This window comes from Nakaseomyces bracarensis (assembly GCF_045282275.1).
Source record: "Nakaseomyces bracarensis strain CBM3 chromosome Unknown Scaff2_0, whole genome shotgun sequence".
Lineage (NCBI taxonomy): Eukaryota > Fungi > Ascomycota > Saccharomycetes > Saccharomycetales > Saccharomycetaceae > Nakaseomyces > Nakaseomyces bracarensis.
In genome coordinates, this window is record NW_027263961.1 from 29,302 (window position 1) to 54,409 (window position 25,108).

General features: G+C 37.1%; 12 protein-coding genes across 12 annotated transcripts; 5 read left to right on the forward strand and 7 right to left on the reverse strand.

Annotated features, from left to right (window-relative positions):
- Window positions 1-466: 466 nt before the first annotated feature.
- On the forward strand, window positions 467-3,619 carry MSH3 (mismatch repair protein MSH3; the record flags this gene model as incomplete). The annotated part of the gene is made up of 1 exon (XM_071050305.1): window positions 467-3,619. One exon carries the CDS (start codon window positions 467-469, stop codon window positions 3,617-3,619), a length of 3,153 nt encoding a protein of 1,050 aa, XP_070908551.1.
- Window positions 3,620-3,940: 321 nt separating this feature from the next.
- Window positions 3,941-4,507, forward strand: RNJ42_00136 (uncharacterized protein; the record flags this gene model as incomplete). The annotated part of the gene is made up of 1 exon (XM_071050306.1): window positions 3,941-4,507. The coding sequence occupies one exon, from the start codon at window positions 3,941-3,943 to the stop codon at window positions 4,505-4,507; it is 567 nt and encodes a 188-aa protein (XP_070908552.1).
- Window positions 4,508-4,781: 274 nt separating this feature from the next.
- Window positions 4,782-5,216, forward strand: RNJ42_00137 (uncharacterized protein; the record flags this gene model as incomplete). The annotated part of the gene is made up of 1 exon (XM_071050307.1): window positions 4,782-5,216. One exon carries the CDS (start codon window positions 4,782-4,784, stop codon window positions 5,214-5,216), a length of 435 nt encoding a protein of 144 aa, XP_070908553.1.
- Window positions 5,217-5,343: 127 nt separating this feature from the next.
- CSM1 (Csm1p) lies at window positions 5,344-5,916 on the reverse strand (the record flags this gene model as incomplete). Its single annotated transcript, XM_071050308.1, has 1 exon — window positions 5,344-5,916. One exon carries the CDS (start codon window positions 5,914-5,916, stop codon window positions 5,344-5,346), a length of 573 nt encoding a protein of 190 aa, XP_070908554.1.
- A 1,285-nt stretch (window positions 5,917-7,201) lies between these two features.
- Window positions 7,202-9,886, forward strand: TUP1 (chromatin-silencing transcriptional regulator TUP1; the record flags this gene model as incomplete). Its single annotated transcript, XM_071050309.1, has 1 exon — window positions 7,202-9,886. The coding sequence occupies one exon, from the start codon at window positions 7,202-7,204 to the stop codon at window positions 9,884-9,886; it is 2,685 nt and encodes an 894-aa protein (XP_070908555.1).
- A 530-nt stretch (window positions 9,887-10,416) lies between these two features.
- On the reverse strand, window positions 10,417-10,851 carry TRX3 (Trx3p; the record flags this gene model as incomplete). The annotated part of the gene is made up of 1 exon (XM_071050310.1): window positions 10,417-10,851. One exon carries the CDS (start codon window positions 10,849-10,851, stop codon window positions 10,417-10,419), a length of 435 nt encoding a protein of 144 aa, XP_070908556.1.
- Window positions 10,852-11,702: 851 nt separating this feature from the next.
- Window positions 11,703-12,083, reverse strand: AHC2 (Ahc2p; the record flags this gene model as incomplete). The annotated part of the gene is made up of 1 exon (XM_071050311.1): window positions 11,703-12,083. The coding sequence occupies one exon, from the start codon at window positions 12,081-12,083 to the stop codon at window positions 11,703-11,705; it is 381 nt and encodes a 126-aa protein (XP_070908557.1).
- Window positions 12,084-12,859: 776 nt separating this feature from the next.
- SRB8 (Srb8p) lies at window positions 12,860-16,987 on the reverse strand (the record flags this gene model as incomplete). Its single annotated transcript, XM_071050312.1, has 1 exon — window positions 12,860-16,987. The coding sequence occupies one exon, from the start codon at window positions 16,985-16,987 to the stop codon at window positions 12,860-12,862; it is 4,128 nt and encodes a 1,375-aa protein (XP_070908558.1).
- Window positions 16,988-17,856: 869 nt separating this feature from the next.
- PTC6 (type 2C protein phosphatase PTC6) lies at window positions 17,857-19,290 on the reverse strand (the record flags this gene model as incomplete). Its single annotated transcript, XM_071050313.1, has 1 exon — window positions 17,857-19,290. The coding sequence occupies one exon, from the start codon at window positions 19,288-19,290 to the stop codon at window positions 17,857-17,859; it is 1,434 nt and encodes a 477-aa protein (XP_070908559.1).
- A 486-nt stretch (window positions 19,291-19,776) lies between these two features.
- Window positions 19,777-20,418, reverse strand: UBC1 (E2 ubiquitin-conjugating protein UBC1; the record flags this gene model as incomplete). The annotated part of the gene is made up of 1 exon (XM_071050314.1): window positions 19,777-20,418. The coding sequence occupies one exon, from the start codon at window positions 20,416-20,418 to the stop codon at window positions 19,777-19,779; it is 642 nt and encodes a 213-aa protein (XP_070908560.1).
- A 425-nt stretch (window positions 20,419-20,843) lies between these two features.
- On the reverse strand, window positions 20,844-23,264 carry NGG1 (histone acetyltransferase NGG1; the record flags this gene model as incomplete). Its single annotated transcript, XM_071050315.1, has 1 exon — window positions 20,844-23,264. One exon carries the CDS (start codon window positions 23,262-23,264, stop codon window positions 20,844-20,846), a length of 2,421 nt encoding a protein of 806 aa, XP_070908561.1.
- A 760-nt stretch (window positions 23,265-24,024) lies between these two features.
- RSM24 (mitochondrial 37S ribosomal protein mS35) lies at window positions 24,025-24,948 on the forward strand (the record flags this gene model as incomplete). Its single annotated transcript, XM_071050316.1, has 1 exon — window positions 24,025-24,948. One exon carries the CDS (start codon window positions 24,025-24,027, stop codon window positions 24,946-24,948), a length of 924 nt encoding a protein of 307 aa, XP_070908562.1.
- Window positions 24,949-25,108: the final 160 nt, after the last annotated feature.

The window sequence follows — 25,108 nt, forward strand, 5'->3', positions numbered from 1 at the left end:
TTAAAACAGTTTGCAGGCAAAAAAAAAAGTCTCTTTATTTAATTGTAGGGCTTTTTTTTTTCTTCTTTCTTTCTATTAAGGCCTCTTTCTTATTTGAAGGTTTATCCCAAAAAAAATTAAGATTGGTAGTTTATTGGTTGTTGTTTTTATTTTTAGTGTAGTAATTGCTAAGAAAGAACTTAGTAAACAATAGATGAAATAAGAATCAATTCCATAAACTTTCCCTTTTACCATTGCTTAATATTCGAAGGTTTTAAAACTTTCTTACCGTCGCCTCCCGTTAAAAAAAAAATTGAATGAAAAAAACAAGTGTCGTCATATATGATGTCATGTGAATTGTTATTGTTAATATTTGCGATGCGATGCGATGGCCCAATGTATATTTCGAGACTCCATTTATATATATTGATCTATTCAGGCTATGAAGTTAAAGTAAGCCGGCAAAGATTGCAAGGCATATTAGCATATGAAGCAGTTGACTATTAGCAAGTTTTTCAAGAAGGCTGGAGGCTTTGAGGCCCGTGGTGAGTCGCGGACAGAGGTAATGGATTTGACATTTGATTCGTCTGATGAAGAACCGGCTGAGAAGGCTAATGGTCCTGTTACTGTGGATATGGTTGAAGGGAAGTCGGATATTGAAGATTGTGGTGTTGTAGAAGAATTAGACGTGATAGAAGATGAGGAAATTGGAGAAGACGATCACCACGTACCGGATAATGTTGGCGATGTCAAGGTTACTGAAGGTGGGCTAGATTCCAATGGGGAATCCACATTACAAATAAAAGCAAAATTGGACACGAATGGTGCAGTCGTAAGGCTACATACATCAGAATTCAACGCTAAATTGGATAGGATAATGGGCAAAAGGAAACTTGGTAAAATAAGAGGGTCTTTAATTGAAGAAGACGGTGTTGAAGAGAGTGAGTCTGAAGAAAAGGAAACTGGACCACAGGTCAAAAAGAGAAAGGGAAACTCGTCTACATTAACGCCCTTGGATAGGCAGGTAAAGGAACTTAAACTACAAAATATGGACAAAATCCTAGTCGTACGAGTTGGATACAAGTACAAGATTTTTGCACAGGACGCAGTAAAAGTTAGTCCTATCTTACATTTACATTTGATCCCAGGAAAAGTTACCATAGATGACTCGAACCCAAGAGACGCAAACTACAGACAATTTGCATATTGCTCCTTTCCTGACGTTCGGTTAAACGTTCATCTAGAAAGAATGGTTAGAAATAATCTTAAAGTAGCGGTTATTGAGCAACAGGAAACTGCAGCAACAAAGAAATTTGATACGAATAAAAGTAAATCCACAGTTTTTGAAAGAAAGATAACAGGAATTTATTCAAAAGCTACTTATGCAGTGAATTGTGGTTTTGAAGTAAAAGACGGCAATATACTGGGATCTAACAATACGATATGGGCATTAAATGTCGAACAACTTCTTGACCACTCACTAAAGTATACACTATTCTCTGTTCAACTTTCAAGTGGTGAAGTGATATTCGATACTTTTGAAGATAAGAAAGGCAGCTGTCAAGAGATAGATACTCATATCAAATACCTTAAGCCAAGTGAAATTGTAATAGATGACATGATTGAACTTCCACCTGACTTAACGTCAAGATTTAGTGATATGCTAATATACAGGATTTCCAGAGATTCTTATATCAAAACAGAGATTCCTGATGGTATACCGTATACCTTCAAAGAAAAAGAGCTTGATATGTTTAAGTTGGTTGTTAATTATTGTAGTGGCTATTCTAATGAGAAAATATTTGAAATCGGTTCAAATTACAGACATTTCTCTTCAAATACTTCAATGGAAATTAATGCTCAAACAATAGCAAACCTGGATGTCATTTCTAATGAAGCTGATAAGGGCACTCTATTCTGGATAGTAGACCATACACGAACTGCTTTTGGTAGCCGTAAAATGAAAGAATGGATACTTAGACCATTACAAGATAAGTCCAAAATAGAAGATAGACAAGCTTGTATTGCTTGTATGAGCGATGTAGTTGATTCCATATTTTTTGAATCGTTCAATCAGTTATTGAAAGGAACTCCTGATTTACTGAGGACAATTAATAGAATTACTTTTGGAAAAACTTCACAACGTGAAATTTACCAATTTCTAAAACAAATGACTTTACTTATCAGTCATTTTAAGACACATCGCACTTATATCGAGGACAACATACTAAGTGAAGAAGGACTAATTAATAAACAGTCGACATTGTTATCTGATATTATTTCTAGATTATTCAAGTATGCAAATGATAGTACAATTCCGGAGTTACTGTTAATGATAAATGTTTCCGCCATTATGGAAAAGGACCAAAAGAAGCAACTACTTGGATTTTTCAACCTAAATAACTATGACAATTCAGAGAACATCATAAGGATACAAAGAGATATTGATGAAGTAAAGGACAGACTAAATGAAGAGCTACAAGAAATCAGAAAGCTTCTTAAAAGACCACATTTATGTTATAAGGATGAAATTGATTTCCTCATAGAAGTAAGAAATACCCAGGTGAAAGGGATACCTAAAGACTGGGTTAAAGTGAATAATACCAAAATGATTAGTAGGTTCTTAACTCCAAAAACTAAGGAATTAGTTGAGCTATTGCAGTACCACAAAGACTTACTTTTAGATGAGATAACTGAAGAATATAAGCTCTTCTTGAAGAGAATAGCATCTGATTATCATGCAATTAAAAACTTCGTTGATGATATTGCAATATATGACTGTATGTTGTCGTTAACAGCAGTATCATGTAACGTCGGATATACGAAACCCAAGTTCATTGAAAGTAGCGAGCAGCGACTAGTTGGTAAAAAAGCACGTAATCCAGTTATCGAGTCACTGGATGTAGATTATGTTCCCAATGATATTAATATGCATTCCCAAGAGGGAAGGGTGGTAGTAATTACGGGGCCTAATATGGGAGGTAAATCATCATATATTCGACAAGTAGCTCTCCTTGTTATTCTAGCACAGATGGGATCGTTCGTTCCCGCTGAAAGTCTCGAGTTAACTGTATTTGATAACATTCTGACTAGGATTGGTTCCAATGACGATATATTGAAGGGTCAATCGACATTTAAGACAGAGTTGAACGAAACTGTGCAAATCCTGAACACATGTACCAAAAAATCACTTTTGTTGCTTGACGAAGTAGGTAGAGGTACTGGTACTCGGGACGGTAATGCCATTGCATGGGCACTGCTAAACTACTTTGTAAATAAATCCGACTGCCCCTTTATCCTCTTCACAACACATTTCACCATCGTAACTACGATAGAGAACAAGCTTTTAAGAAATTATCACATGGACTATGTTGAACAAAAAAATGAGCAAGAGAACTGGACTACAGTGATTTTTCTTTACGTGCTGAAACCAGGTGTTACTGAGAGTAGTTATGGTTTAAATGTTGCTAAGCTTGCTGGAATAGATAGAAGCATTATCAACCGTGCACACGAAGTCGCTGAACAGTATAAGTTGAATACTGAGTTCGATTCAAACCTTGTGGTACTATATAAGCTTAAAGAGGCAATAAAAGGAGAAAGAACCAGTGAAGATAAACTTAAATTACTGATGGATATTTAGTAGTCGGAATAATAAGTATATATCAAATATAGAATATATATAAGGTATAAGAAGCTTTCAATATGTTAAAAAAATATCCTTAGATGATCAATGATTTTATGTTTTGTAAGTGCAAAGATGGGCTCATGAATTATTTAGCCTGCAGAATTTTTTTTGAGAGAGAGTTTAAGTGAAAGTTGAAATTAAGTAAACATATCCTTTTAAGTTATTGTGCTAATTTAAAAATACCGAAACGATCATAGGATTTACTGAATTAAATCCATATTCCAAATAAGAATATTCTACTAGGAAGAAAAAACCATAAACATCAGACTTATTAACATGCTATACCTGTCGATGCAAGGTACAATGTCAGAGAACATTGCCAAGGTATATCCCAAGGACACAGATGATTCAATTGCCGAGTACTCCTTTGATATCACATGTACAAACTGTAGAGAGGCAAATGACTCTGCTGTCTTTATCAATTCGTTTGAAAAGCATGAAATGCAAGGGAGTCGAGGGGAAGCTTCTTTCACCATGAAATGTAAATTCTGTGGAAACGAGTCCTCTGTCAATCTGTCTAAGTATGAAGAGGCGTTATGGAACCCAGATAATGAAGAATTCGAAGAAGCCTCAGTATTGAAACCAGTCCTAGACCTCAGGAAAAAGAACAACATTAAACACGCAGATAAACACAGTGGGCTCTTCCTCAAATTAGACTGCAGAGGCTGTGATCTTACAAAATTCAACCCAGGAAACATCCAATTCATCGTTGAACTATCCTCTGGATCAACCATTGAGGCACAGTTTGAGGACGGTGAGGACGAATGGTATGACTACGACGAAGAGGCCAGTGCCGAGGTCTCAATTACTGACATCAAGTTCGACATCATCAAAGGTAAATAGATTTAAATAGAAACCTGATATTATTGTATATCAGTATCTTAAAATAAAGATATGAATATAATTTATGGATTACTACTTCATTTATTATGTTGAATCAAAAAGAATCAACTTCTCTACGAGACTTTCTTCGGAATGTGAAATTTTTCATACTGAAAAAAAAAAAAATAAAAAATTACTATATAAAATGAAATATTTTAACGATGCTCATCGCATTATATTGATTTAGTCTATGTATTTAATTTGTGGAGCCAAGTGAGTAGCTAAGTAAGAAGTCATGGTCACCTTTAATTGCGAGGTTTGCAACGATACTGTTCCTAAGAAGAATACTGAGAAACACTACTACCGTTGTCCCAATGCTTACTATACCTGTATAGACTGTTCGAAGACCTTTGAAGATGGTGTCAGTTACCAGCAACATACTCAGTGTATCAGTGAGGATGAGAAGTACCAAGGAGCGTTGTACAAGGGTAAAAAGAAGCAGCAGCAGAAAAAAGCTGAGTCAGTGAAGAAGAATGAGATGCCAGCCAAGAAGAAGGAAGAACCAGCCAAGAAGAAGGAAGAACCATCCCCAAAGAAAGAAAAAAACCAATTTAAGAAAGGTGACAACTTGTACAAAATCTTGAAGAACTACAAGAGCAAAGATGACAAGAAGAAGTTCTTGAAGTCACTTGTAGTTGACTCAGAGGGTCGTCTTGTTATGCAAAATTAGACAAGTACAGTAAATAGACACAAATAAAGGACCAAATTAGACTATCATTATAATTTTTTTATAGAAAACTCAAAATGTGAAAAGTAGAACGTATTTTTTATTTTTTTTTCTTTTTCCTTTGTTATATCTATATTCGTTTATTCAAGGACTTTGACATCTTAACATAGAATTGGTTTAGGGATCGGAGTGGGAAGCTCAATGTCTCGAATAGATAATCAGGCAATTTCTTCTGTAACTCTTGTAACTCTTCAGCTGTTCGTTGTTTCAGCAGCGGTACGTAGATAACTTCAGTCTCCACATGGCCACTTTCCTTTTCGTTGGCATTGGCATTATCTTCTAATTTAGTTGATTTAACAAATCCCAACTTGTAGTCCATTATACCGTTCTTAGAGCCCTGGCTTGAGTCAAACCACAGTCCCGTATCATCCTCATACGTCCTATGCACGCGAACACCACAGAGATGTTCAAACAGGTCCTTTATCACCTCTATAGTCTCCATATCTCTGTGTGTCTGCTCCTGGGCCTCACCAAGCTGCTTCTTTGCGGCCTCCAGCTGCCGTCTCATGTCATCCAGCTCCACTTCTCGGGACTCCAGTTTCTGCTTCAACAGTGTATTCTCCGCAACCACCCGCTCCACCACGAGGTCCGCCGAATCAAGCCGCCTCTGCACACTCTGCTTGTACTGTGTCAATGGGTCCATATAAAATTCCTTTCCAGAAAAAAAAAAAAGTCAGGTAATATTATTAGACTGAAAATAGTTCCTTTTTGGTTGCACTAAATAGTTTTAAATTGAATAAATAGACTAATAACAGAGATTATTAAATATTAATATCATATAGTACTACTGCTACAAGCTTGCAGACCAAAAATTCAAATCCAGCGGTAAAGTAGCTGTATACGTTATATCACATGATCACAAATCACATGCCCATTAGCGTATAAGATGCTCAAATGGTATCTTTAGTTGATATATATATATTATATTTTTTTCGTGGAGGAGGGCTACGAGCAGTTCTCTGCCGGGGAGGAAAACAAATATATACAGGGAATTCAGTGCGTGTAAAAAGAGAAGGAAGGAAGGGAATCAAACACAGACAGGCTCGTACAAGTGCTTTTTCACGTAGATCGTTCTATCGTCTGCGGTTCTGTCTAAACGTTGCGGGTCTTTCTCTCTCTCTGTGTGTATGTGTGTGTCTCAGTCTTCATCGCTCCCTCCGTCAGTTAGTCGGTTCCGTCCTTTTACTTTGGGTGGGCCCACCAATAAGGCCGTCGTAGCAGAGTTCATAGCTGGTGCCAGAGCCTGGGGGCCAGCCCTGAGCCCTGAGCCCTGAGCCCTGAGCCCTGAGCGCTGAGGCCAGCCCTGCTACGGACGGAGGCCCTTGTAGCAACTCCCACAGGCAGGCAGAAAAGCCAGCTGAAGCAAGCAGAGCATAACAGAGCATAACATAGCAAAGCATAGCAAAGCAGAGCAAAGCAGAGCAGAACATAGCTGAAGCAAGAAGCAGCGGTAACTACAATGCAATATTTTGTATTGCCCGGTATTGTTATCTGTATAGTATAGCCCCATTCATAGTTCTATATATATTGTAATAAAGTATTATTATATACCTTCTTCCTTTGCAGCAATAGGGCAATGGCATCAACAAGCAATTGAAGGAAGACAATTGATTCAAGCAACTTGATGATTATGAAAAAGAAAGAAAAAGGGACAAAGGGTTAATGGTTCCTTTTCTTTTGTATTAAATGATTGTTCACAAAGAAAAAAATTTTGGTGAGAAGTAAATAAATTTTTCTATATGATGTTGAAGAAACTTATTATTTGAATTGTTTTTAATTACATATATACCGTTTTATTATTACATTATATTATTAAAAGATATTGTTTTATTATTTATTCTTGCTACTCTACATAATACTTTATATCATTGCAAACTTTCTGAAAAGTTGACTTTAGTAGATAGGAATATATTCGAGCAGTATAAATTATGGCTTCTACGTCACTAACGAAGTTGAATGAGCTTCTGGAGGCTGTAAGGCAGGAGTTTGTGCAATTGTCACACGAGGCCAACATGCACAGGGTGCAGCACCAGAAGGACTATGATTATAAGATGAAGCAGCAGCTTGTGGAAATGCAGCAGATTAGGAACACGGTGTATGAGTTGGAATTGGCACATAGGAAGATGAAGGACGCGTACGAGGAGGAAATAGAGAGATTGAAGATGGAACTGGACACTAGAGATCGCCAATTGACTACTATGAGCCAACAACAGCATCTACAACAGCAACATTTGCAACAACAACAACAACAGCAACAACAACAGCAGCAGCACCAACAACAGCACCAACAACAACAACAACAACAGCAACAACAACAACAACAGCAGCAGCAAGCTCAGGCCCAAGCCCAAGCCCAAGCTCAGGCCCAAGCCCAGGCTCAAGCACAAGCACAAGCTCAGGCTCAGGCCCAAGCACAGGCTCAAGCACAAGCCCAAGCCCAGGCTCAGGCCCAAGCTCAGGCTCAAGCACAGGCACAGCAACACCAACAATCGCAACGCGCAGCACTGCAAAGCCAGCCTTTACCAGGAAGCTCATACTCACTTTATAACCAAAGTGTACCTTCTATTCCATCTTCTAGCTCTAATATCAATGGCTCTTTACCACAACCTTACATTCCGCAAGGAAAGCCTTTGGAACATGAACAATTACAACAAAGAGCTCCATCCTTGGGTAATATCAGTGCTCATTTAAATAGCACACCACAGCAGACGGTCAAGACCAACCCACCAACACCAGCATTGGCGTCATCATCGAAAATGGAGCATCCAAGTATCTCTGAACAAGGCGAACAGAAAGTTCAGTTACCTCCATCCACATTGCCATCCCAACATAAAATCTCGGACGCTAACTCTGAGTCTGCTATAGCAAACAGAATAACAGCAACACCCACTTTACCAAGCGCAACATCCGCAAATACCACACCAGCTCCACAACTACCACATCAAAATGTTGCGGCAACTCCACCACAACCAGCTGCCCCTGGTGTGAATCTAGAGCAGAATCCATCGAACGGAACAATCCCAGGTAAAACTCTCTCTCCTCCTCAAATGTACGCTCCATCACCAGCAGCTGGTAACAACACCGTAATGGCTACACAACCACCAGTAACCGGTACTCCAAATATCCCTTCTCTTTCAAATCAACCTTCATCAGCGCCTGAAAGGACTGAGCCTATTGTGCCAAAACAGGAACCTGTTTCTACTCCATCAGGTTTGCCACCAATGACTGCAGCTAGCCAACAAGGCACACCAACGACTAATATTGTATCTCCAAACACTTCTACCGAAGTTACTAAAGAAGTTATTGCCAACGGTAGTCCCGCTGGTGTGGCAAGTGATAAAGAATTTAGAGACAAGCAAGCTACCCAAACCATTCCGCAAATGGAAACTAATTCAGAGCATTATTTGGTACCTTTTGAACAAAGAGCCAATCATGTGAAACCAATTCCACCATTTCTATTAGATCTAGATGCTTCTTCCGCACCTGAAGAAATTAAGAAACAAGGGGACGACTATTATGTATTGTACAACCCTGCATTCCCTAGAACTTTAGATGTAGAATTACACAAGACTTTAGAACACACTAGTGTAGTATGTTGTGTCAAATTTAGTAATGATGGTGAATACCTAGCTACAGGATGCAATAAGACAACTCAAGTCTACAGAGTTTCAGATGGTGAGTTGGTAGCAAGGTTCTCTGATGATAGCGCAACTGTAGAGAGAAAAGATGAAAATGGTACAGAAATAGCTGGTGAGAGTTCTTCTGGGGTTACAACTGATCTGTACATCCGTTCAGTATGCTTTTCCCCTGATGGTAAATATTTGGCAACAGGTGCAGAAGATAAGTTAATTAGAATATGGGATATTCAAGAGCAAAAAATAGTAATGGTTCTACAAGGCCACGAACAGGATATTTATTCGTTGGATTATTTCCCATCTGGTGAGAAGCTAGTATCAGGATCTGGTGATAAAACATTCAGAGTTTGGGACCTAAAAACTGGTCAGTGTAGTCTGACTCTATCTATTGAAGATGGTGTCACAGCAGTAGCTGTGTCCCCTGGTGATGGTAAATTTATTGCTGCTGGTTCACTAGATCGAGCAGTTAGAGTCTGGGACTCTGATACTGGATTTTTAGTCGAACGTCTAGATTCCGAAAATGAATTAGGAACTGGTCATAAGGACTCGGTTTATAGCGTTGTTTTCACCAGAGACGGTAACAGTGTGGTATCAGGTTCATTGGATCGCTCTGTAAAGCTCTGGAATTTGAGAAATGTTAATCACAACAATGCTGATGGAAAACCAACTTCTGGAACATGCGAAGTAACTTATACTGGCCACAAAGACTTTGTGCTGTCCGTTGCAATCTCTGATGATAACCAATACATTCTTTCTGGTTCTAAAGACAGAGGAGTTCTATTTTGGGATAAAACTTCGGGCAACCCTCTTTTAATGCTCCAAGGACATCGAAACTCGGTCATTTCAGTGTCTGTTGCTACAGGTAAACCACTTGGTCCAGCTTATCATGTGTTTGCTACTGGTAGTGGTGATTGTAAAGCCAGGATATGGAAATATACTAGCACCAATTCAGATGACAAGATAAAACCCGTGAACTGATTAGTATATTTTTAATCATACGTTCTTTTTTGAATAATTATCAAAAAAAGCTTATAAAAACTGTTTATAATGTTATAATAGCGACCTCCATCTGGAAATTCTCTGTTAACATATATTCTTTTGGGCCACATCTGAGTAGAGAATATGTTCAAGTGCTGCTCCCATGGCTAGCTTTACGCTAGTCCAGATTTTTAAATTCTTTATTAATGAGATTCATTGTTATATTAGTTGTATCATATATCTAAACGTTAATGTCTAATCTGGTTTTATGTAGATTAAAATATAGTGAACTAGACTTATTTATTTACTACAAAATTTGAGGAGGAAGACAGAATAATGTGTGAAGGAAACTATCATGAGTCAATATGACAATTTATTATCCCTTAGCTAAGAATACTGATGATCATAAGGAATTGCAAATTTATTGCTGAAAATTCATAATGTGCTATGATTCCAGGAATCAGCACAAATAAAAGAATATAGGTTCAAAGTAGAAAGAAACAGATATAACAACCTTCTCATTAAGGTGTTTACTTTAGTTCTTTAATAGATTTCTCTAAACCAGCTGGATTTGCCCCTCTAATTTTGTGTAATAATTCATCATTTTTGGCAAAGACAAATGTTGGCATGGCGGAAACACCGAAGTATTCTGCTAAATCAGAGCTTTCATCTACATCAACCTTGTAGAAGTTTACCTCTGGATAAGCATCTACAAATTTAGATAGGAACGGAACCATGGCCTTACAAGGACCACACCAAGTGGCGTAAAAATCTATAACGGAGAGTTTTGATGGGTCCTTGATTAACTTCAACATCTCTTCAGTGGTCTTGACTTGTTTGATAGATGCATAACCAGTAGATTGAAACCTCATGGCAGTGAACGGTAGTTTTGCCCCAATAGCATATGGAGAGACAATACCAGGAAGCCTCTTGAATGTGGTTGGAAATATGGTCTTGGCGAACATGTTTACAGCTTCTCGTTTTACTTATTTAATTCTTTTCTTTGCTAACTTGACTATGATATTATATGAGAAGTAAAAAACAACTATGTTAAAAATATTTTAAATGACTATTCATGTATTTCCCACTATTTTCCCCGCCACCACAGTAATAACATCATTTTATCAAAAGTTCGAATCCTATCAGTCGCAATAATTCAAACCGTCAATCAGGTACAGCATGTACCTTTTCAGGAAATCTATCCACTGCTAATTAATAGCATATTTACATTTATATCATTATTACTACATATGAAACCCTATATAGATAGGTTGGTTATTTGTAGATTCACAACAAAAAGCTCATCTAAGTCACAATCTTTAAATAACTCTCTTCCTTGACTAGAAGTGAAAAATCATCAGTATCTTTCATCACTATACCTTTATAGCTAATTGAATTCGATGATAGAGTTTAACTTTCGTTTCGTTATTGCATTTTTTTATCAAAAAATAGCCCTCTATAGGTTCTATATTGGAAGAGTGTGATGAATCTGAGACTACTTTTATCACAGCCATTACTTAAACTCTAGCGATGATATCGTTTGTAGGGTGGCAAGGAGAAATATACAGGAGCAACAAACAATAAAACAAATAGTTTTCAGCAGGGACTTAAGTATCGTACTGTTTAGGGTCATATCTTTCTATTATCATTAACAAAAAAACCAGCTGTATCTTTACTTTATTAGTAGTTACAAAAGAAAGGATAGTATCATAATATCCCCATGATTGTAACCTGGACAAAGAAAAAACAACAATTAACACGTTTTCAAATATTTTCCTCTTTTTGTTTTTTTTGTTCTTTTTGTTTGTTTGTTTGTTTACAAATAACCATCTGAGTAGAGAGCTAACAGTTCATCATCTGCAGCTATGTATTCCGTTATATCGATTCCGTACTTCTCCCAATCTATCCTGGGCACACTGCTCAGATGTGCAGACCTTTTCATATGTCCTTCCAGAGTAAATATCTCCCGAAGCAGGTTTCTACTATTCATCAACACATCTGTGAACTCTTGGAAGTTTCTGGTCTTGTCCAGTAAAGTGTACATCAACTGCATTTGCTTACACAGATACTGCTGCTCCACCAGTTTCCTTTCCAAACACTTTTTACTCTGACTCAACAACATATGGTCATTGTTCTCTTCAATATTTGCCTCTTGAAACGTAGTAATATCGTTATATACATTCTCTGGAGTAATCATTGTTTTGTTTTTGTTTTCTCTTTGTCTTTAACGTTATTGTTCTATAACTTTCTATTTCTCTTATTGTTTATAATAGTTTTAGTTGTTCTTGCGTTCTTCTGATTTTTTTTTTATTTTAATGTGGGCCTCTTTGTATAATTTACTTGTAACTCAGTTTCTGTTATCGTAAGATAATTGGTTACTTTTTTCTCTTAGAGCTAATGGGTTTTTGCATATTCAAAAATAAAGGAAGTTGCTATTTTGAAGTAAATTTTTCAACTTTATGTGTTTATCCAAATTTTCATTTCCGGCTTTTGCTGCCACTTTAACAAAAAAAAAAAAAACTTTTTTTTTGGACGTTCTTTGTCCTTAAGAGATAAAAATGTCCTGGTATGTCCTCGATTGTCCTTATGTGTCCTAAACCATGTGAAAATCAATTTTTTTTATATTTTTTAGCAAAGACATATCACAGTACTATTAATTTTTTTTTGGGAGAGAGACAAAGTCCATAGAAGTCGTACTTTAAGACAGAAAAACCAGAGACAAAAAAGAACCAGAATAGGAAAAAGGGACAATAAAAACAAAACGAAAAAAAGGACAAATATAGAGAAAATACAGGTGCGGGGGAAAGAAACAGCCGTACAATTCCTAATTTAACAACAATTGAGAAAAGGAGTGGGCAACATTCTTCTTAGAAAACAACGTGGATGAAAAAAAAATAAATTAAGAAAAAGAAATATTGCAACAGACGAAAGTTGAACGCGTGATAAGTGGGGTATCGTAGTCGTAGATTTTGTTTATCGTGGGTTGTTACGTTCATAGCGAGCGTCGAAGAGGCTGAGGTTGAGAGAGCAGTTGTTGATGGTATGATCTGAGTCCTGTTGGTAGTTATTGATGCAGTAGTAAGGTTTCTTCTGTAAGGTTTTGATGTACTCTCCGGTGGATTTGTTGTAAATGAGCCAACGGGGCGGCTTGCCTTGTATCTTCTCAGTTGTAGGTTTGTTTTTAGTGGATGGCGAGGGTCTGGAGGATGCCACGTCTAGGCCAAGGTCCAGGCTTGATTCTTCTTTGTCTGCGGTATCTTCAAAGAAAGAAGATACTTGGAAAGGTGGCAGGAACTCTAGTTTCTTAGGTAGCTCATTATTCACGCTGTTTCCGACAACATTTTTTGATGGTGTGGTACCTTGTTTGCTATCAACTACAGTAGATGATGAGTAAGTACTGTAGGACTTCAATGAAGAAAGGATTTCGTAGAGCATCAATTTCAATCTTAGACTGAAGGATACTTTGTCAAAAAGAGAGAACATCTGGTCGATTAGCAACTCACTTTCCTCGATGTTTTCCAATAGCCTCTTGAAAATAGTATTCTGATGCACAGTAAATATCTTCATATAGACATCGAGTTCGATTTCTTTCTCCGCCAGTTGAGCAGAGTTCATATCATTAAAGTATGTCAGAACTCTAATAAATAGCTCATACGTCTTCTCAGAGTGTGGCATGTTAGTATGTCTACTGGCCTTATTTGTGTGTACGGAAAGCGGGTTGATAATCTCGATTAATATCTGTAAGAAATCAGAATTGAATTGTTCTCCTGAAAGCACCTTATCAAAGAAATCGTGTTCAAACATTTCAATTACTTGATCTGTAACCGAGTTTTTCTTAATGTGTTCAAATATCTTCGCGCATAATATGTTATTATTTGTAACCTCTACTACTGAGAAGATAAAGTCTTTCAGTTTACCGGTATTATGTGGACTCTCAACAGACAACAACTCCACATAATATCTAGTATAGGCTTGAAATATCCAAAGATTTGTGAAATCCATATAAATGTAGATCTCATAGGGTTTTATCTGTGACACTGCTTGTTCGAGTTTTTCGTTAGACAAGAAGTTGAGGCTGCTTTGATAATGCAGAATCTGGAAGAAAAATAATAACGCCTTGTCGGGATTCCTCTTCAATGTATCGATTATAATCGAAGTGGAAATATCCTTAAGCTTAGAAGAGCTACTATACTTAACTATGCTTAGAACTAACCTGTTCAGTTCATCATATTTCGTTATGTCGTACTCGTTCAAAATTGATTGGAAATTTGACCAAATAAATGTTTTCTTTTGGTATTCATAAAAGACACAATTCTCTTCACTTTCAGAATCAAAAAAGTCAAGCACAAATCTCAAACCATAAGTATTCTTTATCTGATCTAAAGTTAGTAATTTTGAACAAATTAAAGCTATCAGATCACCGTTCTTGAAATCCTTTCTTTTCAAATAAATTGAGATAAATTTAGAGTAGTCCCTATTACGGCTTTGCATTAGAAGTAATAAATTATACCTTGCTTTCATTTTAGAATCGACATTTTGAGTTGAACTTAAAAAGCATTTCAAGTTTGTTAAAAATAATTCAGAAAATACAGTAATATTGCCATTAGTTTGATGCGAGTTCGGATTCAAGTCTTGATATAATAATTTGAGGGAGTCCTTTTCATTCTCAAAAATTTCCTTTTTGGCCTTCTCTTCTTCATAAACTGAAGCTATTTCTGTTCTTAGGTCATTATCCATTCTGATTTCAATAGGATAGTTTTTCATAATGAACTTCCAAAAAGGCATAAACGATGTTAGTTTATAAGATATGGTGTCTTTTTCACGTAAAATTTTTGTAGTAATAAATATGAATGTCTTGATAAATAAGACATGATCATTAATGTATTGGGAGAATAGCTTTTGGTAGTTTAGTAGCAAGTCCATCAAATATTCCAGAGCACTTATATCATTAATAAGTTGATGATAAACAACAAATTCTATCCATTTGAAGTACAAGTGGCTACTGTTTAGTTGATATGAAAACAAATAATATTTTTGACTCAGTGTTATGGTAGTTTCATTAGTCAAAATGCCATTGCACAAATATGTAAGATACCATTCCGCTACTGAAATTTTAATACTAATGGGATAGCTTGAGAAGTCAACTTCTTGTTTATCTGTAAGTTTAGCCTTTAATTCTTCAACCATCCCACTCATTTTATGGAAATTATAGTTTTGATAGTATTCTGGATTCTGGTCCATAACATTCTTTAAAACCATATTGTATAAACTCTCCATCAGCGGTGACATCTTCAGGTTGATCAGTAGTTTGCAATGCACGTATTTATCATCAGTGTCGGTCAAGTACAATATCCCGGAACTAATGAGTTTTCTAATATAAGTTGGCACTTTGATTAAACCATAAATAATGAGTGTATTCAATAATGAGTAAAAATTTGGCATGACTACCAGTAAGGATTTGTTTTTATTCGATAATTTTGCAAATTTAAATACTAACGACCATATTTCATCTTCTATTTCATATTCAGGAAAGCCATCCATTGTATTTATTTTTAGTAAAAGCAATCTAGCAGCCAATTGTGAAGCTTCATAATGTGATTTTCTGGATGGGTGAATGGCCCATAATATGATTTGAATTATCTGAACTTTTGATACAATATATTGATCTGCGTAAGCAGTCCAATCAAAGTCAGTCGGGTTTTCATCTAGCAAATTCGTCAGTTTCGTATCCACCTCTATCAAATCCACAACAACGACATTATCTGGGGTCAGATCTGGGATGTACAAATTCAAATCATCACGAGCTGGCTTTTCAGAAAGTGGAGGAGTATATCTTAGTGTTTCATTTCTATAACTAATCAACTCGAGTTTTTGTTTTATTTCTGCAGCATCATCAAGATTGCGGCACAGTACACTAGTTATTTGAATTAGGCATGGCTTATAATTTTCCCAACTCTCAGGTGGGAATAGAAATATTTCAAGAGATTGTTCTTTAAATAAACGACAAACCAGCTTTTGGATGAATATTAAAAGGGATTCCTTTATATTATCATTCTTTTTTATGTCATTTATAATGTATTTGTCATCGTTTATCATGGATTTACTGTGTAGGATATTGTAGTACTTACTCAAAAGTACTTCAGTTAATCTTGTTACTAGGAATAATGGATTGGAAGAGTTGTTCGTCGTATTGGAATTGGTCGTATCACAAATGTCACTCCAGAATAATTCGAGGATATGCAATGGTAATGGTAAGTACTCTAGGTTTTCGACCTTTGACACGAATTGTAAAATCCAATGATGGAAGAGTTCCTTATCAATCAACTCAAGAGTGTAACAGTTACCTATGAGTCGTAGTAAATAATTAACTTCTTTCTTCCAAACTTTCATCTTTGCTGGGTCATTATAGTGTTGAGTCATTTCAAATATCAGCTTTTCTAAGATAAAAACAAAATTATCAGTCCATTCTTTAAGTAGATGTGCGTTGAACTTTACTTTCTCTTCAGCGGTTTTATTGTGTTTCGCAATGCCTGACTTCCATTCTATTGAATAACAGCATTTTATTAGCCATATTGCTCGTATCAGTAGGATTTGCTTCTGATAGCACTGTTCCAATACTTGTCTCTTTTTCAAACCATGGGGTATGAAATTGGTAATCTTATGCAAGGAAGTATACGGTGAGCTCAACTCTTGAATCCATAGTTCCTTCCTGTGATCGGTGAGAGTAAGTCTAGAAGGAAGTTTGAAGTTTGGACTACATAGATCAGTAAATTTAATGGAGTTCTTACCACTATCATCAATGCCAGAAATCTTATTGATCTCTTGTTCTCTGATCTTAACCACATGGGAGAATTTTTCTGATAGTGTTGAAGACAACTTTGGAAGAGACTCTTGTAACGACGATCTTGCAGATATACTCTCAAAGTTAACTTTAGAGGTGGAATAATAACCCTTAGAAACAAAATTTAGTAAAATATCGTCTTCTTCTTTAGTATGTTGCCAGGGATCAAAATCAGGATAGATTTTGTGCTTGGTCTGTGCAGAATCTGAATATGGATTCAGCTCATCCGGCGGAGTTAACAAATATTTATTAGGTACCATTGAGTTTTATAGTAAGATATTAAATAATTAACCATTCAAGTTATCAAATTCGAAATTAGTCTAAAATCAACCACTCTTATAAGGCAACTGCAATACGTAGCTTTTCACTTTTACAGTTAATATTATGGTGTCTCACAGTACAGCAATGCTAATCAGCTAAAAGTTTATCAAAATAAATTTTAACAACAGTTGTTAAGTAGTTAATTTTTTTAATTGTGGTTTTTATTTATTATATCTTTATATTAGTTTTTAATTCTAGCTATGATTAGATCCCTGACCCTTTTAACCTCTATTGTTCTACATTCTGCAGTCGACAGTTATTTCATAGCGAAATGGATTTGCCCGAAAGCGAGGTTAACCCACATAGAACGAATTAAGACACACCAAGCCACAGTGTCAACAATTCTGAAGCTTCAAAACATGGCAACTATATAAGCTTGATACTGTTAGTCAGCTACTATAGTTGCGATTACTGAGAAAAAGGTTATATGACCTCAACGAGCAAGAACACGAAGGGATATAATCATAAATCTTAATATTTAAAAAAATAGTTTATATCTATATATAGTTCACACATGGCCAGCATATAGAACAGTGTTAATAAGTTAATAGAGGGATAAAATGAGAGCTTGTATAATATTAGTAAGATAAAAGGATATAAATAAAAAAAGAGCAGTGAGAGATAATATCAGTATCGATAATTATTCGAAAAAAAAAAATAGTAAAAGTAAAAAATTAATAATATATTAAAATTCATTGAAAGTCGTAACAGTGATTTTGGAATATTGCCATAAATAATTGCATTTTGTTGTTGGAAAATATAAGAATACTAACAAAATAACAAAAAAAACAAAAAAAAAACATGAATATTATTGTTTGGGTTTATTCCAACCCATCAGTTTCTCTTCTCTCTGAGCACCCGTACGGTCGATTGAAGGCCAATTACCCCAATTTGGTAATCTCAGAAGAACACAGGTAGCGTTGTCAGCATGTCTATCGCCAACTTCTTGAACGAATTTAACTACTTCGTCTGCAAGATACTGTGGTGAGGCGGTCCTCAGACCTCTCATATTAACCGTAGATGTGATAAGGTCAATTACTTCTTGATCTGAAAGAACATCTGAGACACCATCAGTGACCATACACACGAAACACTCGTCGCCGCCGAACTGTAATTTAGATTTCTCAGAGTGCGGAATTTGACGAGTGTCACCAACAAGGTATGAGTATATATCTGGTTCTGCAGATAGACCTTCCTTTTTACCTATTAAATCACCGAATGCTCTTGTATTAGCGAAATTATTGAGAAATCTTTTCTCCCCGAAGGAATCAGCTTCTTCGTCCTCTTCATCTATATTTAGTCGTTTCGTCTCTCTGCTGGAGGATGGGTGATGTAATTTGGTCAGGGGATGGGCTACACCGTTCTTGTCACATAAGATTATTCTAGTGTCACCCACTTGCGTCACTACCAGCTTGAACAGCCCTGTAGGATGGATAAAAAAGGAATCATCATTTGTACTCTGTTCGTTATGAGAAGATAAGTAGATGGAAGATGCAGTTGAACCACCGGGGAATTTTTTGGCCTGTGCATCAATATCGATATCTTCTGAAGGGCTATTATTGAGTCCGCAACAATTTTCTAAGTCGAACTTCAAGTATGAATAATACAGCCTCAGGCGCTCAAATTCTGTCAATAGACTGGTTTTATCAATTATGTTCCCCCATTTGTCAAAGATCATACGGGACCCCTTATTGTCTGAACCAAAAAGCACTTGTTCTTGCTTAGTGTTACAATTCCTAATATATCTATCATAAAAGGACTCCCTGTTCTTATACATCTCATTCCAGTATTGTCCGCCGATGACTCGCCTGTACCTATCCAACAAATCGAAAAGATCGTCCTGTGTAGGATATTTATCAACAAACATCTTATGAAACTCACTCGCCAGCAATTTAGACACCCTCCCTTCACCACCGTGGCCATCATAGATCGAGAGATTCAACACATTCCTGCTGTTCCCAGTAACCAGGTCCCTGTTCTTATTAGCAATCAATTGCTCGGCTCGTGTGGGCAACTTTAACATATTTAAGGAGTAGGCATCCTCATTTGTCATCCTATTCACTCGAGATGAAGCATGTCCGATGAAACTGGGGAACTTCTCCAAATGTATCTTCAAAGACACAGGCTTAGTTGTCGTGGATGCCCGCACAGAGCTCCCTATCTTATTGAATCTCAACGACTGCTTAGCGGCCTCCTTCACATTCGATGGAATCAAATGTATATATGATTGGGCACAGGACATATTAAAGGTCTTTTTAAGCCTAAAATAAATTATCTATCTTGTAAAGAACAGATGTCTCCTATACAATTGCCCTATTATTAGAAAAAGATTATTAAAAGTTTACCAGGTTAATGAATTATGATATCTGCCTAGGATCCTAAAAAAACAACTATCTTTGACTAGTTGCTGTGATCCTAACAGCATTTCCCAAATTATATATCGATATCCACCAGAATACAAGAATTGAGAAGTCGATGAGCTTATATATCAAAAACACCAATTTAAAGACCGCATTTCAATGTCCGCTCACCACAATGAACCACCCCCTCACTTTAAAAAAAATAAAAAAAAGAAAGAAAGAAAGGAAGAGGGTCACGATTATTATACTCATATACGCAATATCATGTGATCTATTTATAATTTATTTTACTGTTGAACTAAGTGCTTTATGTTTAATAATATTATAAAAAGTACTTATAATTATGAGACAATCACTGGGAAGCTCGATCACTTCAAGAGCTCTTCGATGATCTTGTTGACTGTTGCGTTGTCGTTTGGGTCTAGGGATTTGACTCCGAGTCTCCTTAGTGCTTCGATGATCTTGGCTCTCTCGAATCCCTGTGATTCGAATTCTTTGACGATCTCTGGGTCAATACCGTAGAGTTGTGCCTCGTCGACAGAGTCGCTGCTGCCTTCTGCAGAGGCGTATTGCTTGGTCCACAGCGCCGCAGTCTTGTTGAAGGACTCCCTATCTCGTAGATAATGTTGGGCAACCTCGGCGTCCTGGGGATCATTGGGTTCTGGGGACTGCAATAGCGCTTGTAGTGAGATTAGAGCGGACTTTAGCGTAATTACAGGGGACCAGGCGTTCTTCAAGATATCTAGACAGATGGCACCGGTAACTGAGGAGATATTAGGATGGTAAACCTTACTGTCGAACTTCATCTTAGGTGGCTTGAAAGGATATTCCATAGGAACCTCAATATCTACTATGAACTTACCACCTTCGTAGGGCGTACCAGGTGGCCCCAAGAAAGAACCCTTCAAATGGTGAATATCCGACTCACTGACAAACTCTAACGTGATGTTAGCCTCAGGATCATCCTTGACAGCTTGAAGCTCTTTCATAATTCTCTTCGCTCTGGACATGGCTCAAATAGGTGTTTTTATGGTTTTTATTTTATTATTGATGTATTCCTTGGTGTAACCCTTAAAAATTAAAAATAAGAATGCGTTATAATCAAATTTTAACACTTGTCTTGTTCCGTTTTTCTTTTTTTTGAACTCAATTCTCAATAGAACAATAAAAGATCAACACAATCAAGCTTATACTTCTATGGACGCTGAATATATCATGCCATCTGGCTTAATTAGCTCTTGACTTGGCCCTTTTATATCTTAAACAGGGCGTTTCCCGCTAAAACAGCCCGAAGCTGCGAAATTTCTCCTTTTATAGCGACGTGAAATGTGATATTGTATCAAATGCCAATATATAGTTTTTGATTTCTGATATGATTATTTATATGCTATATACTCAATAATGTTCTAGTAGAAGTCTCTACTTCTTTATGTTCTCAGTCTTCTAAATCGTCTTCTTTGTTGATATTGTTTTGGGCGAAGACGTCGATGTCGTCGTCGTCGTCGTCCTGAGTCTCAAGACTGGCGAAGACGCTTTCCTTGGGTAGTCGTTTCATGAGCTCAGGGGAGTTGAACAAAGGACCGATCTTTGTAATCCACCTCTGTCGTTTCTCGAGCAATGCTTTCAGGCTTGAATTTGCAGCCTTCTGTTGTGCCAGTTGTGAAGCGCTGGCAGAAGTGACGTTGCCGTGATGTTTCCGTCTCTTCTTGGGGACTCTGATTCTCTTAATGTAAGCTTGATCAAGCTGTTTGTTAAGGTCGTCCAAGATAGAGGCATATTCTTGCCAAGCGAGTTGTTTCTCTACAAGAGGAATCAATGTTTTCTTCCGTAGTTGGTTGCGTTTGTTTACTTGCTTCAACGTAGATTGTAGTTGACGCAGTTCGGCACTAATCTCATCGTCTTCTCTACCATTCAACCAATCGGGGTCATCTCCATTAGGGTTGTTCTCGTCTTTGGGTAAATTCATATAGATACCAACATATTTCAGTTCACGTTTTAATCTCTCTTCAAAGGTTGGATAATCGATATTGACATCATTTATCTTCCAGCCATTACCAGGAGGTAACGTACTAATCGTACCTTTCGACAAGGGATCAGCTTCACTGTTCACAGTATCAGGGTTCTCCATTGTGTCCATATTAGTCATTGCAGTATCATAGTTCGATTCATTAGTATTGCCAGTAGTGTCCGCAACGGTAGGCAGATCCAACTTGTCCTCATTCTCTTCCTTAATATCGATACTGGTTTTGTGGTCATCAGAATGGAAACCAGGAGTTGATATGTCATCCGTTGATTGTTGGATATTTTCCTTTAATATGGCAGATATTAGTCTAGATACCAAGGGTCCGCAAGAAATGTCCTCAGATTCCAATGCACTATCATTAAGGCTACTCGGACTCTTTTTTGGTAATATACTGGACGGATCGCTTACAATAGGCGGCGAAGTATTGCCAATGTTTTTGTCGTTATCTTCCTTGGACCATACTTCTGTATAGAGCTGTCCCAACTTTGGAATTATATATGGAGTCACTTCAGGATCATAAGTGCTATCTACCTGTAAGTTAGAGGGTAAAATATATTTTCCCTCAAGGAAGCCGATATCGTTATCACTAAATTCACGATAAAACTTTTCTACGGATGTCAAAAAAGTGTTATATTGGATTTGATTAGTAGGTTTGGGGCACGAGAAATCCATATCTGGGAGTTCACCTGGAAGCATATCTTTGAGATCTGTAGTAGGATAACTGGCAACACTATATTTTTTTTTTAAAAACTCTTCACCTGTACATTCAAGACCCTCTTCGCTAAATAAACCTAGTGCTGCTGCAGCTGATGGTAGTGTTTGAGAAACGACGAACTCAGATTTTGGATTCTTAACAGTGGGATCATTCTCCATTTTGTCGATATCAATTTCATCCTTACTTTCAGGATTAGTGGTGGTGTCTCCTGGAGTTTCAGTTTCGATTTCGCCTGGTATTTCAATCTTTATTTTCTTTGCTTGTGGTTCCCCATCATCAGCTTGTGATTTTACTGAATCATCAGCAACACTTTCTTCCTTATTCTCGATATCTTCAGCTTTACGTTTCTTTTCCAAGTTACCTTCAGATGCTTCCTTTTTGTCAACATTATCAGTTTCATTCTCAGTACCAGCCTGCTTTTCATCCATATTGGTTGTATCTTCCTCAGTGGTTTTCTTGGCTCCATTCTCCTTCTCGTTAACAACTGCTTCATTATCTGTTGTGATCTTCTGAACAGGATTAATATCTTCTTCTATATCTTCAGATTTGGCCTTGTTAATATCCAACTCATCGTTAGAGGGCTTCTCTTCCTTCTCTTCCTTCTCTTCCTTTTTCTTATTTTCTTCTTCTAGTTTAACCGCATCTAACTCAGTTTGCTTCTTTATCTTCTCCTCCTCGGCTTTACGTGCTAGCTCTCTAGCTTCCTCTTCCTTCTTCAGTTTCTTCAGTTTCCTATCATCTCTAATCTGCCGTACCAGATCAATACTCGCCTGATCGGACTCCGAGATATGATTGAATAAGTGATGTATTTTCTCCAGCTCATCCTTCAGCTTCGAAAGGATGGTTGAGTCGGGAACTTTTCGCACATATTGACCATTGAGCATTCCAATATCCCGTTCAAATGTAAGGTCTAACACATTTAATACCTTATTCAGCACCGTTGCAGGAGTACTGGCTAGAGCCATGACTTTCCTACCATCATCACGTTCAATGCCCTTTCCCATCGCTACACGCGGCACAACAGTCGGTATCTCGGCTGGCATCTGTTTGCCGGCTGGAGGAGGTACTTTCTTACCAGTCGGTTCTCTTTTCTTCCCTCTTCTAGTACTTCTAGGCATTTTTTTTTTTTGCTTTATCTTATATTTTCCTTTGCGTGTTTGTTTTGTGTGAGCTATATTCTTCACTATTTTTTATATCCTAATTGTATACCAAAAACTCTTCGTTACGATCTTGTAGTGGTTAATGCTTTAAAGACTTTCCTCTGACTAATTCTTTTGTTTTATTTTCAATTTCTATTACCAATCTGATCTCTTTATAGAGAACTTGTTTCTGAACAGTGGCGAGAAACCAAACAAAAATTTTGACAGCTACAAGTTTATATCAAAGCGTTAATAGCCACCTGCCATTTCTCTTATAGCCAGTCTTTAAATGTCCATCACAACATCACTTACCTTTATTTCCCTTATACACACATCAACAAAAGAGAAGAATCGCCAAAAATCCCATAAACAAAAAAAAAATATTGAAAATCACATGGTTTATCATACTCTACGTTCTTGCACGTTCGTTTTCGTGCGATAATTTGTTTCGAATGCCCTGATATCGCTATATACGTTATCGTGTATGGGTATTCTCTTACACGGGTATTTATATCAAATAGTACGATCTCGTTGCATATTTTTTTTGGTGAAGGGGAGTTGAAAGGCAGTTCTAACTTCTTAATATGCTAATGCTATTAGTTGCTTTGATCAAGAGACGCAGTTGATCAAGATCAATAGGTAGTTTATTGTTTTTGGATTTTTACAGTTCTCTTTCTCTTTTGTCAGGGAAATAACAACAACCATAGAGCACATTTTAAAAAAGAAGACGAAGTACCAGATGTTTAAGTTGCCTGTGTGTCGTGTATTGCAGAGGGGACTGAAGACTCAGGCACAGACTACTCCTGTTGCGTCTAACCTTTATATGGAGCCTTCTAAGTGGAAGGGTCTACCCTCTGAGCAGATTATTTCACTCTATTGGGAGCGTATGGCCAAATTAGGGAAGAAGTATAAGCAACAACCGGAGGAACTGGAGGCTCTGTTGACAACATCAGAATATACTGGTGTTCCTGAGTCGCACATTCGGAAGTTGTACAAATATGGAGAGAAAGGTATGTTAGAGATTGGAGGTGGTGCTTCGGTTAGCGGAGGAAATGCTAAGGACAAAGTAGGAGGTTTCAGTAGATTTCAATTTGATGAGCTTCCTTCTCAGGCCTTAGATTTGGTGGCCCAACACAGAGAACAGAGATTCTATAATAGGCTAGCTGCATACGAATTGCCTCTCTTGGCCCAATACAGACAAGAATATAGACGCCCTGATCCAGTAAAATACCCGGTGACTTATAAATACATGACATACATCGGTGAAGAACATCCAAATTCAAGGAAAGTGGTGATGACTTTTAAGACCGCAGAACTAGGTCTAGGTGAACGTGAATTGCACAAGTTCAGATTGCTTGCGAAGACTAGATATGATTACACAAAGGACGAATTCAGGATGTCTAGTGATAGGTATCCAGAGCCTCAACAAAATGCAAAATATTTGAGTGATACTCTACACAAACTGCTGAAGGAGGCCAAAGATTTAAGCAAAGATGACTTCTCAGATGTTCCATTGGATAAGAGACATATAATCGCCAGAAATCTAAGAAAGAAACAAAGCATGCGTTTGAAGAATATCCAGTTCCCTGAAAGTTGGAAACGTCCTGAGGATGCGCCAGTACCTAAGGCAAATATCGTTGAGGAAATGAAGAGGTACTTGTGAAAACAGCTAGTTTTCCAAGATCAAAACTAATATTCCAGCAGATCAATGTAACAACCCATACTTTCTAATGATGTTTTATTAGAAGGTTGAACTGAACTAACAGCTTTCGAATAGTAAATATTTAAAGAAACCGTGTAAATAATTATAAAACATAGGCATT